Consider the following 18,519-nt stretch of genomic DNA (forward strand, 5'->3'; position numbering starts at 1 on the left):
GCACTGACGTGGGGTAGTCAGAGGTGCAGTGTCAAGTGTATTCCTAACGCTTAGCTCAATTCGCCAGACCGCCGAGCACCATGAGTAGCGTGTTTTCACCGGTTTTGCAATTAAGTATTGGATTTTCGTTTCGATATATTTGAGCCATGATCTCCTTCTGTTTGAATTATTGTAATTCGTCACCTTTAGATAAAATATCACCTGCTTTTTATAGGCTCGTCAAAATTGGACTCAAAGGCCTGTTGTTGCTGTTCTCCCATGCGGGGTTAATTATGTGCGCAAGGATTGCTGGACTCCTTCCCGCCGTAGGGTGGTTCACATAACCGCTGGTCGGTTACGGCTTCAAGTCCATGCATCTGAAAACAAATAACAGACTAACTAATCCCATACCTGACATGGACTGGTAACCGGACAAGAGGCCGTGGTTTGGCCTATGAATATGCGGTATTACCGGCTTCCTCTCCCTCCGGAATAAATGTAAATCCTATCTTATTTGGATTTTAATGTTCTTGTGCTTTATGTGCTCTTTTTCCTACAATCAATATAATGATCGGTTTCAAATTTTGAGTACCGTACTTCAAGATGGAAAAATCGCTAGTAGTCTACTAGTTTTATTGGACACGTAATGGACTTTTGGATTGTCTTGTTATTCTGTTGTTGTTGTTGTTTTTGATCATCATGCTGTTTGTATTTTTCTTCTTGTTGGGAAGAAAACGCTTTTCCCATTACATACAGGACAAATTGCTTTAAAATTGTCAGTGGTTAAAGTTTGTATTTTTTGCAAGAAGGCTATTACTTTTATTTGTTCCAAAACTTTTTGTTTGGCCTATCACGTGTCCTATCACGTCATCGAAAATTGCGCACCTTGTGGCTGTTACGTTTATGTTAGTTTGCGGTACGTTTTAAACTTTGTGTTCTATATTTGAGCATGGCTCTCTCGTTACCTTTAATGTTCCTATGGTGCTGGACATTTTGCTATTTTTTATAAAGTCGCTAGAATATAATATATTTTTATTTTAATGGGTTTTATTGGGACGTGACATTGCACCCCAAATTCATTTGACTTGACGTATACTGCGCCACCGCGTTTCATTCCGCCAGGCCAGTCGGTCAATCTTTTCTACGAACCAAGTCCCCAGCTTGAGATTTGTATATAAATTAGTTTAACAGGGAATATCTTATTTTACACTCCGTATATACAATAGAACCCAATCTATCCACACAAACACACACACACACACGTGCGCGCGAAAACACCCACACAAAAGACCACCGATGTGAAATTCCCAAGTTACAAAACGTACTTTTGTAGAAATATTGCTCAAAAAAATGCTTCTAAATACGAAAGACCGGGAATCCAAAATTAAAAAAATGTGCTCCTGGCCGTTTAAGCGGGTGGGCAGCTCGTTTCGAAAGTGGCGCGCCTGATCTGATTTGCCATTGGCTGACGCGCCACACTTCCAGTTTTAACCATTAATTATAATTTATACAAAAATTTTGTCCTACTTTTGAGGGGGTTTAAAACGTATTAGGACATTTATAGGGTAAAATGCGTTCCTACATACGAATTTTCCTGCTTACGAAACAGCTTCCGAACAAATTTATTTTGTAAGGACAGTTTCTACTGTAATAGTCATTTAGTCTCTTATATTTCTTTTATTGCTCTCTTACACCATGTATAAATGTCATAAATAATTTGGGTGTGACTATAGCGATATATAACGGTAGATCTCATGCTATAGCAGCGGCGCCCCAGAAGTATGTGTACCAATAAGGAGGTAACAAATTTTGTTCGCCTAATTTACATTAATTGGTATAGAGGCACTGAAACCTATGGGCCAGGGGTATTCATTTGACACAGACAGTTCCCGGACTCATAATAGAACTAAAATGAGGAATATCCGAATAAAATTATGACCTAACCCTAACCTGGTACACACACTACGGGAGTACCATAGTAGCACCACAATTTGTTTAAAATACTGCAATCTTTCATAAATTATCAACAAGATACGAACATTATGCAGAGTATAATTTGCAATGTTCATGTTATTTATGTGTTAGTATCGACTAATTAAAGTATGAAATGTCCGTCAGTTCAGTAACAATTTTTGAGTTACTCTCCGCTTTCCTCTCCTCCCTCTTCGCTTTCCTCTTCTTCTTCTAGAAAATCGTCGGGTGTAGGAAGTCCACAAGTTTCTGGTTTCTCGTAATTGCATATCGGTTTGTAACCCACTGGTCGTTTATCTTAAAGTTTGAAAACTTAATTATTAATATTCTATCGATAGTATGTATATATATATATATTTATTTATTTATCTGCCATTAATTGATTATGGGACACGGAGTGTAGTCCACATATATTGTTGTTGTTTAAGGTCCCAAAGATGGTTTTTCAACCAAGAACATGCGACGGTTGCTCAATAAATCAATTTATAGCTCGTGGGTATTTAACGACATCTAGTGTTTTTTTGCTATTTTGTAGGTTTTTAATAAAATAGCTTTGACTCGAAAATTAAAGCGATAATCGCGGTATTTAAGCTCAAGTCAAAAATTTTCAGTATTTTATTGCCTTACTCGCGAAGAATAGGTACTTATACAGAAATTGCCGTTTTTTTTTTATGTTAACAATAATCAGATTGGTATTGCGCCTGATGCTATAAATTGTAAATCTTTATTGATATATCAAACTTCGAATATTGCCAGAGGCCTGATACGATCAGCACCATATTATGTGACAACTTTAGCCTAATTCTTGCGCCTGTGTCACGGGTGCCTGTGATTGCATAAACATTCACTCATTTTGATCGGATTTACATAAGTTACTTCTGGATGAACGCGAAGTGAACTATCAAGTTTGCTTTTGCAGCTTTTTCGTGTAATTTCGGGATTAAAAAATTTTCAGTACTTACGAAAAAGGCGGCTATTACTTCCAATCTTTTTTTTTTAAGTGGTAAGTTCTATCTTGTTGAACGCGAAGTTAACTATTAATGTTTTTGGTTGCCTATTTTCTGAAATTTTGAGGCCATAAGATCTACTGTACATAAAGAAGGAGCTATTACTTTCATTTTTTCCGGTGTATTTACATGATGGTAAAAAAATAAAATACTGATTACTATTTTTTTACACTCGTAGGGTGCGATATTTTACCCCGAATCGTTTTGGTTTAAACCGAAATCAGATTCACAACTATTTAGTTAGTAGGATTCATCACACTACTGTTAAAATTCTGCCCAAGCTTTGACACGAGTAAGCTCCGTATTCAAAAATCAAAAGACCAGCTAAGACCAGGTCCCGAAGCTATTTAAGGTGGGTAATTCCAAATGTTACATACACTTTTTGATAAGAATGAGAAATTGTGGCATTATCCTTACGTAACAATTATGAAACAATGTAAGAATTATGCACGTTTTCAGACTTGATCTGATAATATCCAATATGCAAGATCAAGTTTTGTATTAATAATAAATTGCATGGGTATACATTGTTTCTTTTCTCATATATTAACATCTCACAGCACAGAAAATAGCAACAAAAGTGGGTCGTGACTCGTGAACTGAAATGGTTGGGAACCACTGCAATAGACTGTTATATGCCCCCCTAACTTGACCGATACATACCTAAGTCTTCTCTGGGTAAACACTTGTAATCTTCATTTTGCAAGTCCAAATAATCAGTTCCAGTAATTGTCATCAACCTTGCAGTCAATACTTCTTCGTCTTCGTGGTCTAATGGTTTTATTCCGACATCTTTCATTACTTCGCTGTTCAATAAATAATGAGCGAAAGTTGTTATTACAATCTGAAAGTTACAGGCTTGAACCCGGATCATTCAGCTGAGGATCCCGTTTAACCGAATGAAACATTACGATGGGAAATGGCAAAGTGGCAAAATGGGTACCGGTACCGAAGTATTTGAACCAAGATGGCGGACACCGGTCCGGAACGTAGTATGTGTACGTACAGATAGGCCGCAATTTCAGATGCAAATACTACGGGAGTCTCTTGGCTAGTCCCCGAACTCGTAATAGAACTGAAATAAGAAAAATTAGAATAAAATTATGGCTTAACTCTAAACTGGTAAACATACTACGTTCCCGTGTCCGCCATCTTGATTCACATACTTCTGAAGGACCGATTAATGTAAATAAGCCGTAAATAATAGTTATTAAGGAATATGGATATGAAGTTAGTTAGTGATTTATTAGATTCAAATACATGATCTAAAATAGAAGCAAATTCGAAATATGGACTTGTTGGTACTCCCGAAGTATGTTAACCAAGATTGCGGACACCGGAAAGTAGAATGTGTACCAGGTTAAGGTTAGGCCATAATATTATTCCAAATTTCCTTATTTTAGTTCTATTACGGGTTCGGGGACTAGCCAAGTGACTCCCGTACCTAAAATTATGGCCTATTCCCTAACCTGGTACATACACTACGTTCCGGTGTCCGTCATCTTGGTAGTACCAACTTGTTATATTACTCACTTGCAATACCATTTTGATACGTTCTCATTTTCTGGCATCGATTTATAGAGTGAAACGAGAGCATCGTGAACAATGAAATCATATCCACCAAAGGTTAGTTGTCCCGTTATGTTAGTAATAGAATTTATTACATAGTTCCGAATTTTCTTGACTGATTCCTTAACGGCTGTTTGGTTGAAGGCTGGATTCTTCATACGACTTAGACAAAATATCGGTCGCATAACCCAAATAGTGGCAACTGTAATGAGAAAAAGGCGTTGTTATAGTTGTACTTCTAGTAAAAATGTAATAAAGGCTGCCTGATTTTGAAATTGGAGATTTGCTTTTAATAGTTTTCTAAATCCAAATTGATGGAAAAGTTTGTCGTGTCAATTATACCCAATAAAATGTAGGAATATTAAAGACATGCATTTTATTTTACTCCTAATAATTAACACAAAAGTTTTAAAATGGGTACAGATATCTAATTCGATTTCCACGACAGCAACCCTCATTTAAGATGGAATAATTTAGAGGAGCTAATAGCTCAAACTCGTGGGTTTTCGATGGCCATATTGTATTTTGAAAATTGTGCCAAGGGCCGCAAACAGTTTTTGGTACTCCTGAAGTATGCGCACCAAGATGTCGCATAACCTGAACTCTAGCCTGGTACACAACCCTCATTCAGGTTGTGCGACATCTTGGTGCGCATACTTCAGAAGGTCCCAGTTTTTGATGTATTTTGGTTGTAGATAGATCTAGTTTGTGTTATAATTGTGATGTAATCGAACAGCCGAAAGAAGCTTTGTTATTTTCTTAAATACATTACATTCAGATAAATAAAAAAAAAATAAAAAATATTACAACTATTGTCAAGCGTTTGGGGGCCACATTGAAAATTCCCCGAAGACGCGAGTTTGACACCCCGGTTAGTTAGAGTAGACTATGTTCTAACGAAGCTTACCGGTACTCCCAAAGTTTATGAACCAAGAGGGCGGACACTGGAACGTAGTATGTGTACTAGGTTAGGGTTAGGCCATAATTTTATTCCAATTTTTCCTACTTTAAATATATTACGAGTTTGAGGACTAGCCAAGGGACTCTCGTAGTATTTGTAAATTATGGCCTAACTCTAACCTGGTACATATACTACGTTCCTTTGTCCGCCATCTTGGTTTACATACTACGGGAGTACCTAAGCGTTATCATTGAATAAGTTTGACTAAGTTAAATATTTTGTCTGGAGAAGTTAGACTATGATCTAACGAAGCTCACTAATGTACTTGCTATTTCATGGAAAGAGATTGTGTTATACTTATTCATCTTTATAACCTCGTTCGAGCACCCTTGTGGACACATACAGATCCGAAGTAGGAAGTTAACAAGGAGAAAGAACTTACAGTTCAATATCCTATAGTACCCACCTAATAAATGATTCGTTAATGAATCAAATCGATTTCCTCATTTAAAAAACAATTACTTACGAGATGAAAACGGTCCTTCACTAAAACTGCCGTCAGGATTTTGCATTTCCAATAGTTTATGAACAAGATTCTTATCAACCGGATAACCGTTGATACAAAGAGAACTGAGACCAAAGTTGAATTCTATCAAGTCTTCTGGTGATATCGATGCTTCAAAAAAAGAATATGAAACATTTATCAAGGTAAGCAGTTAATGAATGTAGCATTTATTTAACGACCTAAACGCCAAATCGAACTTTTCGGCGCTCCCGAAGTATGTGAACCAAGATGGCGGACATCGGAACGTAGTATGTATACCAGTTTAGGGATAGGCCATAATTGTGTTCCATTTCCCCCTATTCTAATTCTATTTTGAGTTCCGGGACTAGCCACGTGACTCCCGTAGTATCTGTACCTGAAATTATGGCCTAACACGGACCTGGTACTAAGACTACGTTCCGGTGCCCGCCATCTTGATTCACATACTTCGGAAGTATTAACTTTTCATTAGACTTAAAGTTGTCAAGTTTATGCTAAGTCGTGTTGTTGAGACAAAAACTGTTCTCTCTACTATTGGGCGAATAGTTTCATAACGTTCCTCATTGAAAAAAAATAGTAACGTATAACGTTCACTAAAAGAGTTTCATTCCTCAAACATAATTGGACTATGAGCTCTTATTTGATGTTCACTGTCGGTGTACCTGTCAGATAAAAAAAATTTCATGCTTAAAGTTAAAGAAATTAGGCAGTTTTATACTAAAATAATACTAACTTGTGTTGTTCACATATTCTCCTAGTTTGTCGTTGATCTCATTCAGCAGATTTCTTCCAGACAATTTGGTCGGATTCAAACATAAAGCACGAGCCACAAAAGCTGCCTCACACTTGTCAAAGAATTCAAGTCTGTGAAATAAAATATATTTACTATATACTTGTACTTGTAATTTTTTATACACCAACCGGTACTCCCGTAGTACGTGTTCCAGATTAGGGCTACGCCATAATTTTATTCCGATTTACTTGATTTTAGTTCTATTACGAGTTCGGGGACTGTCTGTGTTATGCAAGTGAATATACCCCCTACCCATAGTAATCAGTTCCTTTACACAACTTGATGTAAAGTAGGCGAACAAAATTAGTTACCTACATATTGGTACACATACTACTGTGGAGCGTCCACCAACACACTATGATATGTAAGAAATTACCTTCTATTTTTAGAAATTCCAATATATTGGTTACTAGTATAGGGGGTAACTGTATTGTTTTGTCTGAAGAAGTTAGACTATGATCTAACGAAAGCTTACGAACATACTTGCTATTTCGTGGAAGGGAAAATGTTATTCCAATTTTTGAAAATTTTTTGTTCAGGATTACCTACCCAATTTAATATATACTAAGCATTTTGTGTGGCCCCTATATTCAAAATATCTATACTGTTAGTTGCTAATAAAATATCTACCCAAGAAATGGGCAAATTATAGCTCGCAATGTGCCAAGCATTTTGCGCGCCCCCTGCTTTTGAGGAAAGTTGTGAAAAAGTTTACAACCTTTGAAATTTGCCATTGGGTAACGCGAGAAAATAAAGGCTGAGAACCACTGTTACAAGACCAGCTAAATATATACTCACTCATCCCAGCCAGAGCTTATCAGCCGTTTAAAAGCAAACACACTTTTCTGTCGAGCGAAAAACATCTTTGGTGCAGAAACTTGCAGAACAATTGCTGTTGACCAGAATTCCCAGCCCCAAGATGGGTTACGAACGGACATGAGACGTTTGACAATTTCTTCCACGCTTTCATCGACCTCGGCTTTTGGTGTATGGTCGTCTGTAAAACGCGGTAAATTTTAATAAGGTTTACCTTAACATAACTCCAAAGGGAGCTCTAATTAAGTAGCCACTGTTATATATACATGTTAATTTGTGAGAATTTTCCGTAAAATATTGGAATATGATTAGTTCTGTGTACAGATAATGTTATGCGCAAGTATCTTTTGTACAGTATATAATGCGTTCATAAAAGTATTATAATATTAATAAAGAACGAAGAATATTAGTACAAATACAGCCAATGCAAGGCGAAATCCCCCGCTCCGTCCCGGAGAATGACGAAATTCTCCTCTGCGAAGGAATTCCTTTATGGGTAAGAATAGTGATGGTGGATGCATTTTTAACTCCTAACGAGGGCATACTCCTTGGAAATTCAAATTTTTTGTGGCTACCTAAAATATAATATACTCACCACAAACTTTATGAGCCTGGATTTCCTGGATGGTCCAAGATAACATTAGAACGAAAACTACATTCAAAACAAGCTTGTCCATCACGTTGCAATTAGCTAGCCTAAAAAAGCCTGTGAAATACCATAACAATATTTTTGAAATTGATAATATAGATTTGAGCCATCACTATTAATTAGCTCGGCGGTGTGGCACTTTGTGCTAAGCGTTAAGAATACGCTCGCCACTGCACCTCTGATTACCATGCCCTATGTTCGCATGTTCCAATCCCGATGAGGAGAGAGGATTGCTGGACTCTTCGCCGCCATAGGATGGTTCCCTCTGGTTGATTACGGCTTACTCTACCATCAAGACCATGTATCCGAAACAAAAAACTGGCAAACTAATTGTATACCCGACATGAACTGGTAACCGGACGACAGGTCGTAGTTCACCATATGATTAAGTCGTGTTATCGGCTTTCCTCAACCCCGGTATAAATATGTAAAATTATAATCCTCCTTACAATATATAGTCACTCTGTGCACAGATTTGTCCTTCGACAAATTTGATGCAAATTGGATGGTTAAATTCAAGAAAGCTTTTCCACACCAAACTAATTAACTGAAAATTTCAAACACGGAAATCGGAAATGAAAAGTCCACCTATTCCGATCAATAATCAGTGGTTTATTTTTATCATAATGCAAATACACACACATATACAGACTGACGTAAAAATGGTAGTCCAGCCATTACGTACTAAAAAATCGGCAAAAGCATTTTTAATAAGCGGAATATATATATGATAAATAAATGTTACAGTGGCAGGAAGCTCAAATCTATTGAAAAATATTTAATTTAAATAATAAATTTTTTAAGGTTTCCTGGAAAGAACAGAAATTTATTTTCACGTTGACCCATTTATTAGACTTGCAGTAAACATATTACTTATGATAAATACTATTTTTTATTGGGCAAATCTGACTCGCTTTCCTATATTTTCAAAATAATTGGGACTCCCAAAACCAACATACCTACTCTAACAAGACTAAATGAGCTGTACTAATGTTTCTAAACGAATCAATAACTTCAATCTGTAAACCTTTTTTCTAATTCTTTGTAAGCATTTCGGCAATTTTTGAAGGATTGCCAATTATTGTCTTAGTTTCCCTCTCGTACTTGTTTTGCAACATAACTTGAAGTATGTCTGCAGGCTATCCGTGTTGCTTAGATTTTATCGTAAATGGTGTATACAAACATTAATCTCGAAAAATATTATCTCGCGAAACTTATATTATTTTCTTGGTATTTTCGAGGTATTTTTTATCGCTAATTTTAGCATCGAGGCAGTTCATAGCCACATTAAAGGCCATTGCACAAACATAAGAACCACACGGCTAGATACGCATATTTTTTTCGTTCATTTAAAGCTAGACTGGAACTGATTATAGAAATAAAAGTTGACACAAATAAATATTTGAGATATTCTGTAAGATAAAACCTGCAAAGTAGTTGCAGCACAAACAGACAATGCTGGTCTCTGTTGATAATAAATGAAGCACAACCGGTGTTAGCAAAACGATGTAATTTGCCGACGTTTCGAATTTCTATACAGAAAAACTTCATCAGGGCATGATATGGAAAGGACACAAGTGGATATATATTGAGCAAGAAAAAGAAAAAATATGAAAAAATTATCTTGGCGTCAACTTTAATCTAAAAGGATGATGATAAGATAATATGTATAAATAAACAAACTAGCGCAAGTTCAAACAAAAAGAGGACTATTTAAACAGTGATTTATATACAGGCGGGAAAAGTGTGGTTTCTTTGTCATTCATCGAATTATTCTCTTTATTTATGTGATAAGATAGTCTCTCAATGCTGGTCTCTGCCTAAAAGAAATAAATCTGTTTGAAACTATTTGCTACACTCCATAATGTTTTATAGTTCATAATGAGCATATAATTGAGTTTTTATTGTTTTCAAGCAACAAAGTTTTCGAGGAATTCGTTTAATATATTTAAATCCCATAATTATGTTTACAATATTTTCGGATCAGTTTAAGACTTTTCGGTCTAGATTCGATGAACTTGTAAATAATTAAAAAACAGTTTGTTACGACGAATGAATACGTGTTTCAAAACACCGTTTTCACAGAACCGGTAATTTCATTCAGTGAAAAATCATTAACCAACTAGCCGATTAGATTTTATTTTCAAGTCCGAAGTTAAATTTAATTAATCGCAAACGCAGGCGTCCGTCTTTGCAAATTGCGATAGAATTGACTCGTGGTTTGATAACGGGTTAAGAAATTACAAACCAATTCGAATGAATGGCGCCTAGTCGATTCATTTCGTTTCATCTACCTGCTAAAATGCTATGACAATATTTGTGTCAGTCCTTTTATGAAACGCGATAAAAATTTCGGTACTTCCGTAGTGTGTGTACCAGGTTAGGGTCAGACCATAATTTTATCCCGATTTTCCTTATTTTAGTCCTATTACGAGTTCGCGGACTGTCTGTGTTAGCCAAGCCATCCCCCTGCCCTAAGTTTCAGTTCTTTTACACAACTTGATGTAGAGTAGGCAAAAAAAATTAGTCACCTCCATATTTAGCCAACATTTCTACCGACTTGGATCAGAGCCCCGTCGTTCCAGTTGTTCTCAACGTTACGAACGCGTTTTCCGATTGCTAGATTACTCTCTAAAATTAAAGTACTTTACGTGTCATTGATCAGGGATCTAAATGTATTATATATCTGTCATTGAAATTATCCACGAAATATATTCCTTCCCTATGTACAAATCGCTAAAACGATGGTTCTCTAACGGTGAGCCGCACCCCACAAGGGAGACGGAGACGATTTTGTGAGGGTTCTTGAAGCTGATTAAATATAAAAATATTCGTTGGAATATTATGAATAATATGAATATTTACATTTCAAAAATTTTCATTTATTTCATTACTTACGTTCTATCAACGTGTTTTTAAAAAAAACATACTTCCGCCTTACTATCTGTTATTCGTAGTTAACTGTTAGCTAGTTATTTTTGAAGTGGGGCACGAGACTTGACAAATTCTAAAACGGAAGCGCGGCCGAAAAAGTTTGAGAAACACTGATCTATGATCTCAAGGTATTATATCTGTCTACCAAAACTCAAAAATACTTTAAACGCTTATTGTCATAGATTTCACATATGAACTTGTGCTCTTGTCTAGAGTTTAGAATAATTGTCACGAAAGGTAGGCTTTTGACTTACTGCAACTTGAAACCATAACCATGAGGCTCAACTTTGGTTTGGTTTCTAGAAATCGCCAATAAAGTAGTGTTGTCTTATCTATTCCCTTCAACAACTAACTTTTGTTCAATATACTGAATCAGCGATTATATGGCATTCATTAGTATCCACTTTTGGTTGAAATTGAGTGCTAGAATGTCCATGATCGTCTGACATTGAAAGTAATGTTTTACCTAGCTTTCTTCAACAGGTTTGACTTTAATTAATCCTAATCGGTTCAAAAATTAATCCGCAGACAGCGTTATTCGTTTCAATGGCGCTTACTTATTGGATACGTTTAGTGGACATAACGATCGTTTTGTTATTATGTTGTTCTTGTTGTTCTTGTTCATTGACACGCTTTTCTCTTTGATTACTAGACCAATTGCTTTGAAATTTTCAGTGGTTGAAGATGAAATTTTTCTCCAGAAAGCTATTACTTTTTACTATTTTTTGCTATGACGTCATCAAAATTATGTGGCGCTACGTGTCCATATATTTGAGCATAGCTCTCTTGTGCTTATCGATATCGTAATCTATTTACTTTAGTTGAGAACTCGAAACGACATGTTTGATTGATCCAAAGTCTCTACTACATTCTACGAGAGGCGTAGACAGAGGAGATGCTGAGAGTCGGCACTATTCTTTATTGTTAAATGTGAAAAGAAAATTCCGAGCTTGAAACGCTTTTCAGACAATCAAGACCCACGTTTTCCTGGTTCCGAACGGACTCCGCTAACTGTTACGGTCTAACTCGGAAACTAGAAATTCCAGGAGCTCTTACTGGGTTCTTGGATACATTCCTGCACTTCGCCAAAAACCTTTAGTTAACTAAAACACCTTCAATGCTACTCCAGCTTAAACACTTATTTCTGGATTTTCCAACATTATAGATATAAATTGACAATCTACGCTACGGTCTATTTCAAATGAGTGGAAATGTATGACTGAACCTATCGCCGTATGTATATAAGAACGATGCGAAATGACACACTATGTATTCAAATATCATAGATGCTTGCAAATGCACTGATTAATCAGGCCTTATTAAGATAATGAAATCGATCACTAGGTGATAAAACGCTATTGATGCCGAAAGCCAAAACTGCAACTGTTATAAATAGAATGTGTAATGTTTTTGTCTTACTATTTGATGCAATGAGGCCAGATCAAAATTGGGGGCTCCCGTAGTACGTGCACCAAGATGGCGCACAACCGGAACATAGTATGTGTACCAGGTCAGAGTTCAGGTTGTGCGCCATCTTGGTGCACATACTTCGAGAGCGCACAAAATTGTATAAAAAATTCAAACATAATTTAGTATGAGGGCCAACATTTTGGACTAAAGATTCAAATAAAACAAGAAAAGGTTTGAAAAGCCAAAGTTAAATTTACACGGCTACTGAACACCTTTTAAGAACCAGCCTAATCAGAAACAAAATCATATCAAATTGATTTTAACTAATGTACAAGAGGATTATGTGCAGTTTGATTCGAATCCGAGGTTTCATGATGGCCACAACCCCATGATGCGTTTACAGATATTTCGGGGGAGCGGGAAGTCCACATGTTTTTGGAATTTCATAGTTGCAGGTTGGCTTGTATCCTTTTGGCTTTTTATCTAAAAATAAATTTAGTTGAGGATAAAAAATTGCTTTTGATGTATTCAAGAAGCGTGAACTGATTGACGGTTATCGTTACTTGGCTTGGCTGTTTATCTGTTTGAAAAAAAGTTGCTTTAAACGTAAATGTTTTTACTTTCAACAGATGGACTAAGAGTATTACTATTTCTGTTGAATGTACCAGTCCCTGGGATAGTCAACCCGGATATTTTGACATTGCATAAAATAAAATATTGTTAGGATAGGATTTACATATTTTTCCCAGGGGAGAGGAAAGCCGATAAGACGGCTCAACCCTATGGCGAACCACGGCCTCTCGTCCGGTTACCAGTCCATGTCGGGTATGGGATTAGATTTACTGTATTGTTTGTTTTCGGAAGCATGGACTTGGTGGTGGAGGAAGCCGTAATCGACCAGCGGTTACGTGAACCACCCTATGGCGTCAAGCATTCCTCTCGCACATAACTATCCTGCATGGGATTCGAACCTGCGAACCCACGCAGAGTAATCAGAGGTGCGGTGGTGAGCGTATTCCTAACGCTTAGCACAATGAGCCACACCGCTGCGCAGGATTGTTAGATTGTTATATGAAATAACTCGGGTCCGTACTGAACTGACTACCAGTGTGACAACCCAGTAATGGGCTCGACTGAAGTTTCGGAACATCTACCCGACATCGCAATTTAGTGGTTGGATACATATTACATATTTGTCCCGGGGAAGATAAAAGCTGATAATACGGCTTAATTATATGGCGAACTACGGCCTCTCGTCCGGTAGGGTATGGGATTAGTTAGTCAGTTAGCCTTACGACGAAGCCTTAAGCGACCAGCGGTTACATGAATCACCCTACGGCTGCAAAGAGTCCATCAATTTTCTTGCTAATAACTATCCCGCATGAGATTCGAACCTGCGAAGGGATTGTAATCATACCTAGTTCACTCGCAGAAAGGCACGCATAGCTCGAGTCTTGTAAATCCAGGTAGTCGGTGCCAGTCAATGTCAGCAGTTTCCTGTTAAGATCTTCTTCGGTATCACTGTCTGATGGGGCAACTCTGATGTTTTTTATCACTTCGCTGTAGAAATGAAGTATATATATTATTAATTATATTGAGGTCAACGGGTAGGTTTTGGGTTCAATTTCCTGTCCCACCTCTTCACTCAAGGTAGCGAATGGGAAACCGCTCTCATGATGTGATCTTTGCTACAGTTATGAAAAGTATTTTATTCAACACGTAACACTCTATCAATTCATATCACATATCATTCGGTTTTCCGAAGATTTTAATTCCCACTGATTGTTACCAGTGTCTGGAAGTCGAAATATCACCTGTTTCAAAGTTTCGAACTGATTCGAGTCATCTAAACGAAATGACTCAACTTAAACTCGATCATGCACCAAAACACTTGAAACTCAACGATAATTATGAAGTAATCAGGTGAACTACGATTCACCACGTCGATTAATGATATATAATATATTTATTGAAAAATATCCAAAATTCATTGGCTTGAGTAACGTTACTTACTTGCAATACCATCTCGAAGAATTCTCGTTATCTGGCCTCGATTTCCACAAAGCTACAAGAGCATCATGAGCAAAGAAATCAAAAGCTTTAATTTCAGGATATTTGTTTGCGTTGTTCAGCAAATTTAGAACATAAGACCGGAGTTTTTTGACGGATTCTTGGACTCTTGTTACGTTGAAATGTGAAAAGCTCATCCGACTTAAACAAAACAATGGACGTAGCAACCATAACGTAGTACCTTGCAAAAATAAGCAAGGAAAATGTGTTAGCATTAACGCAAATGTAATTTCACTAATATACCCAACTGTGGACTATATAGGGTGTCCTTAATGTCTCAGATTTATTTTAAATTGCAAAGGGAATTTATAGATACCATAAATTTTTTTTGGTCTTCACTGGTGTATTAAATGAAGTGGAAATACTGGAACAATTATTGATTAAAACAAAACAAACCTGGAGAACTGACTTCATAACAAATTGAAATTATAAAGCGGCTTTATGGACACACTGTTATATCTAAAGAGCGACAATTCATGGATATACAAAAATAATCACGGATATTTAGAGTAGTGCAAGCAAAGGTACTTGTACTCAGAATGTGCACTGGTCTTCTGTCGGTGGCTGTTCGTAGTCACGAGATATTAAAATCAACCCAATGACTTATTGCCTAAAATGAACTTTAACCCCAATTCCCCCTCTGAATCTGGGAATTAGGAAGTCAACTTTCGAAAATTTAAAGTTTTTGGTTTGAGTAGCTGATTCCTAGATTTATCTTTTAAGTGAGTGAGTGAGAGGTCTCATCCCACAGAACATAAAAGAATTTGCGAATCATAAATCATTGATTACATTCATATATAAATTATATGCAAAATAATACTTTCGCGCGATCGAAAACCCCTGGTTAACAAAACCTTCTTTGGTCCCGGGTTGACTATCATTTTGATTTCGACACCGGTTTCAAAAATAACCGACTCCAGCTGAGCAAACAATAATTTGAAGGATTTCTAATACATTCAAACTTACGATAGGTTTCTGATCCAACGCCAAAACTGCCATCTGGATGCTGCATGTCCAATAATTTGTTGACCAGGAATCTATCAATCGAATAGTCGTTGATGCAGAGCGCTCCAATTCCAAAACTAAAGTTTATCAATTCATCTGGAGAAATTGGACCTGAAAAATGTTCACTTATTTTAGATTATTGTAAGTTTCCATAAGTTTCAGTAATCGAGTTGGACTCCAGTCTTCATTTTTTGAGAATCGATGTGACCCAAGTCATCAAAATCAAGAGTGTGCAACAGGCGCCCGCGGGCAACAAACCAGCCCTCGAAGCCATTCAGTGTGGCCCTTGTCAACAGTATATTTTCCCCATCAAGCTTAACATCCTAATCCGACAGTTTCTGTTTAAAAAGGCGCTCGCATGGATAAAAATGCTTTTTTGCTATTGTTGCTGCGTCAAGTTATTCGACGTTTTGCCCGGTGCATTTATTACTGTAAGACAAGCGATTGCCGCATTCTCTTTTCTACGGCTCTCTAATGTTGGTAATGTATCTCGTTGTTGAAAGCTTGTTTACAACATCATATTGTGACATTATACTAATCCCTCATTCTGGTTACTTGATTCAACCCAAAGACTGAATAGACTTGGGGGTCAAGTGACTTCCACTCAACACTACCCGAAACTATGGCATCCACTATATGCCAACGATAGTGTTTGAAAATGTGTGAACAGATCCCAAAATAAATAATTATGGGTGTTAAATTGCAGACAGGCAGAAAAGTTGTGAGACAAGCGAAACAAGTTTGATTCAATGAGAATATGTGTGAGACCAGCGGGAAAGTTTGTAGTATGTGAACCAAGATGGCGGACACCGGAACGTAGTATGTGTACCAGGTTAGAGTTAAGTCATAATTACAGGTACAAATACTACGGGAGTCACATGGGTAGCCCCAAACTTTTAATAGCCATCTTGGTTCCCATACTACGGGAGCGCCGAAAGTTTAGGACATGCATTACAGTTGTGTGACTACCTGGATAAGCGTGGGGAAGGACAAGTATAGGACAAACAAGACAGGTGTGATGCCAGCATGATATTCTGGACAATCAGAACCAGTGTGAGCGGTAAAATTGTGAACTATACTTTACCTGTATTCTGTATGTATTGACCAAGCCTGTCATGAATGTCATTAAGCATATTCCTCCCTTTTCCAGAACTGATATCTGGGTGGATACAAAGAGCTCTGACCACAAAGGCCGCCTCGCATTTATCGAAGACCTCCATTCTAAATACGGAAAGTAATTAGTGGTGATTCATATAGAGTAGGAAGAAATAATATCTAACAAAAAGGGAATGCCTCAAAAATGGAATCGCTTAGCAAACGTCGTTTCTTGAAATCTTGCCAATTTTGAGCATCATAAGGACAATTGGTGGCTCATTTTTTCAGAAAAAAAAAGCAAAATTTAAGCTATAACAAGTTGGTTGTTTTAAATTATTAAAGGGCGTTCCAGAAGTGTGTTTACAAATATGAAGGTACCTAATTTTGTTCGCCTACTCTATATCAAGTTGTATAAAGGGACTGAAACTTATGGGCGGGGGTATATTCACTTGGCTAATACAGACAGTCTCCGAAATTGTAATGGAACTAAAATAAGGGAGATTGGAATAAAATTATTGCCTACAACGGGAGTACCCAATAAAGTTCAAAAAAATCGCCATTCACTTCCATGCTACGCACAAATTTATAATGAGCAGTAAGTAAGTTATTTATTAAACCGCAATGTAATCAAGTATCGAGGATAGAAAATAAAATTGGGTACTCCCGTAGTGTGTGTACCAGGTTAGGGCCATGATTTTATTCCGATTTTTCTTATTTGAGTTCTATAACGAGTCCGGGACTGTCTGTGTTAGCCAAGTGCATATACCCCCTGTCCATGGGTGTCCGTCCGTTTACACAACTTGATGTAAAGTAGGCGAACAAAATTAACTCCCTCCATATTGTTACACACACTTCTGCAGCGCCTAAAATTGGGCTTGCTCGTAAAGTTCAAGTGTACACTGCTATCTAACTCAGTACTCACTCATCCCATCCCGTTCTGATCAATCTTTTGAAAGCAGCAATACTTTTCTCTCGTGCAAAAAACTTACGAGGAGCTGCGACTTGAAGGACAATGATCGTTGACCACATTTCCCAACCCCATGATGGGGAACGTACCGACATTAATCTCTTGACGATCTCATTTACACTTTTGTCAATCTCGGCCTTGGGCATGTTATCTCCTAAATAAAAAGATAAGGTTGGTCAAGTAGGTAAAGCGCAGGGTACTCCCGAAGTATGTAAACCAAGATGGCGCACACCGTAACGTAGCTTGTCTATCAGGTTTGGATTAAGCCATAATTTTATTCCAAATTTCTTTTTTATAGTTCTATTACGCGGGGACTAGCCAAGTGACTCTCGTAGTATTTGTACCTGAAATTATGACCTAGCCCTAACCTGGTACACAGGGCTGTTTAGGCTGTTGATAGGCGCTAGGTGCTTCCAGTTCTCCTATTGGCCTTTTCTGCTGCCTTGGTTTGTTTCACATTAGAGCACTTTTTGTTTCTACGAGTACCAAGAGCTGGGTAGGGCTGGGTATTTTTGAATACTTTGTGATTTCAGAATCGAATCGAATAAGTTTTTCGAATCGAATCGAATCTCGAATACTTAAAAATAAATAATTGTGAGCGACTTATTTATAGTAATTGGTCTTCTTAACAAATGAATTACTGAAGACATAGTTTACATCACTCAGATAGATTACTGAGCGTTCACACACAGAAAGAAACACGTTTTATCAATAACTCACTACAGAAAATAGTCATATGTTAGTATTGCATTAAAAAAATATGACTTCAATGAAAAATTAATGGGAAATTTACCTCGACCATTGGTGGA

At 37.1% G+C, this 18,519-nt stretch overlaps 2 protein-coding genes across 2 annotated transcripts; both read right to left on the reverse strand.

Annotated features, from left to right (window-relative positions):
• Positions 1–1,641: 1,641 nt before the first annotated feature.
• LOC120347206 (uncharacterized) lies at positions 1,642–8,291 on the reverse strand. The gene is made up of 7 exons (XM_039417114.2): positions 8,176–8,291; positions 7,563–7,761; positions 6,705–6,835; positions 5,954–6,103; positions 4,491–4,728; positions 3,621–3,763; positions 1,642–2,247 (listed from the first exon to the last, which is right to left on the reverse strand). The coding sequence occupies exons 1-7, from the start codon at positions 8,255–8,257 to the stop codon at positions 2,117–2,119; spliced, it is 1,074 nt and encodes a 357-aa protein (XP_039273048.2). The 5' UTR covers positions 8,258–8,291; the 3' UTR covers positions 1,642–2,116.
• Positions 8,292–12,375: 4,084 nt separating this feature from the next.
• LOC120348464 (uncharacterized) lies at positions 12,376–17,772 on the reverse strand. The gene is made up of 6 exons (XM_078114343.1): positions 17,666–17,772; positions 16,733–16,869; positions 15,610–15,759; positions 14,587–14,824; positions 13,991–14,133; positions 12,376–13,056 (listed from the first exon to the last, which is right to left on the reverse strand). The coding sequence occupies exons 1-6, from the start codon at positions 17,770–17,772 to the stop codon at positions 12,971–12,973; spliced, it is 861 nt and encodes a 286-aa protein (XP_077970469.1). The 3' UTR covers positions 12,376–12,970.
• Positions 17,773–18,519: the final 747 nt, after the last annotated feature.

Source organism: Styela clava, chromosome 1 (genome assembly GCF_964204865.1).
Source record: "Styela clava chromosome 1, kaStyClav1.hap1.2, whole genome shotgun sequence".
In the NCBI taxonomy this organism is placed as follows: domain Eukaryota; kingdom Metazoa; phylum Chordata; class Ascidiacea; order Stolidobranchia; family Styelidae; genus Styela; species Styela clava.

Excerpts from the sequence above, each read along its gene's own strand:
- LOC120348464 (XM_078114343.1), bottom strand. The coding sequence starts at position 17,772 with ATGTGGTCAACGATCATTGTCCTTCAAGTCGCAGCTCCTCGTAAGTTT. Across the intron at positions 14,825-15,609 it reads CGTTGGATCAGAAACCTATC|GTACTACGTTATGGTTGCTA; the intron begins GTAAGTTTGAAT and ends TATTTTTGCAAG. Across the intron at positions 14,134-14,586 it reads TCTTCGAGATGGTATTGCAA|CGAAGTGATAAAAAACATCA; the intron begins GTAAGTAACGTT and ends TCATTTCTACAG.
- LOC120347206 (XM_039417114.2), bottom strand. The coding sequence starts at position 8,257 with ATGGACAAGCTTGTTTTGAATGTAGTTTTCGTTCTAATGTTATCTTGG. Across the intron at positions 6,104-6,704 it reads AGAATATGTGAACAACACAA|CATCGATATCACCAGAAGAC; the intron begins GTTAGTATTATT and ends CTTTTTTTGAAG. Across the intron at positions 2,248-3,620 it reads TTTACCCAGAGAAGACTTAG|ATAAACGACCAGTGGGTTAC; the intron begins GTATGTATCGGT and ends TCAAACTTTAAG.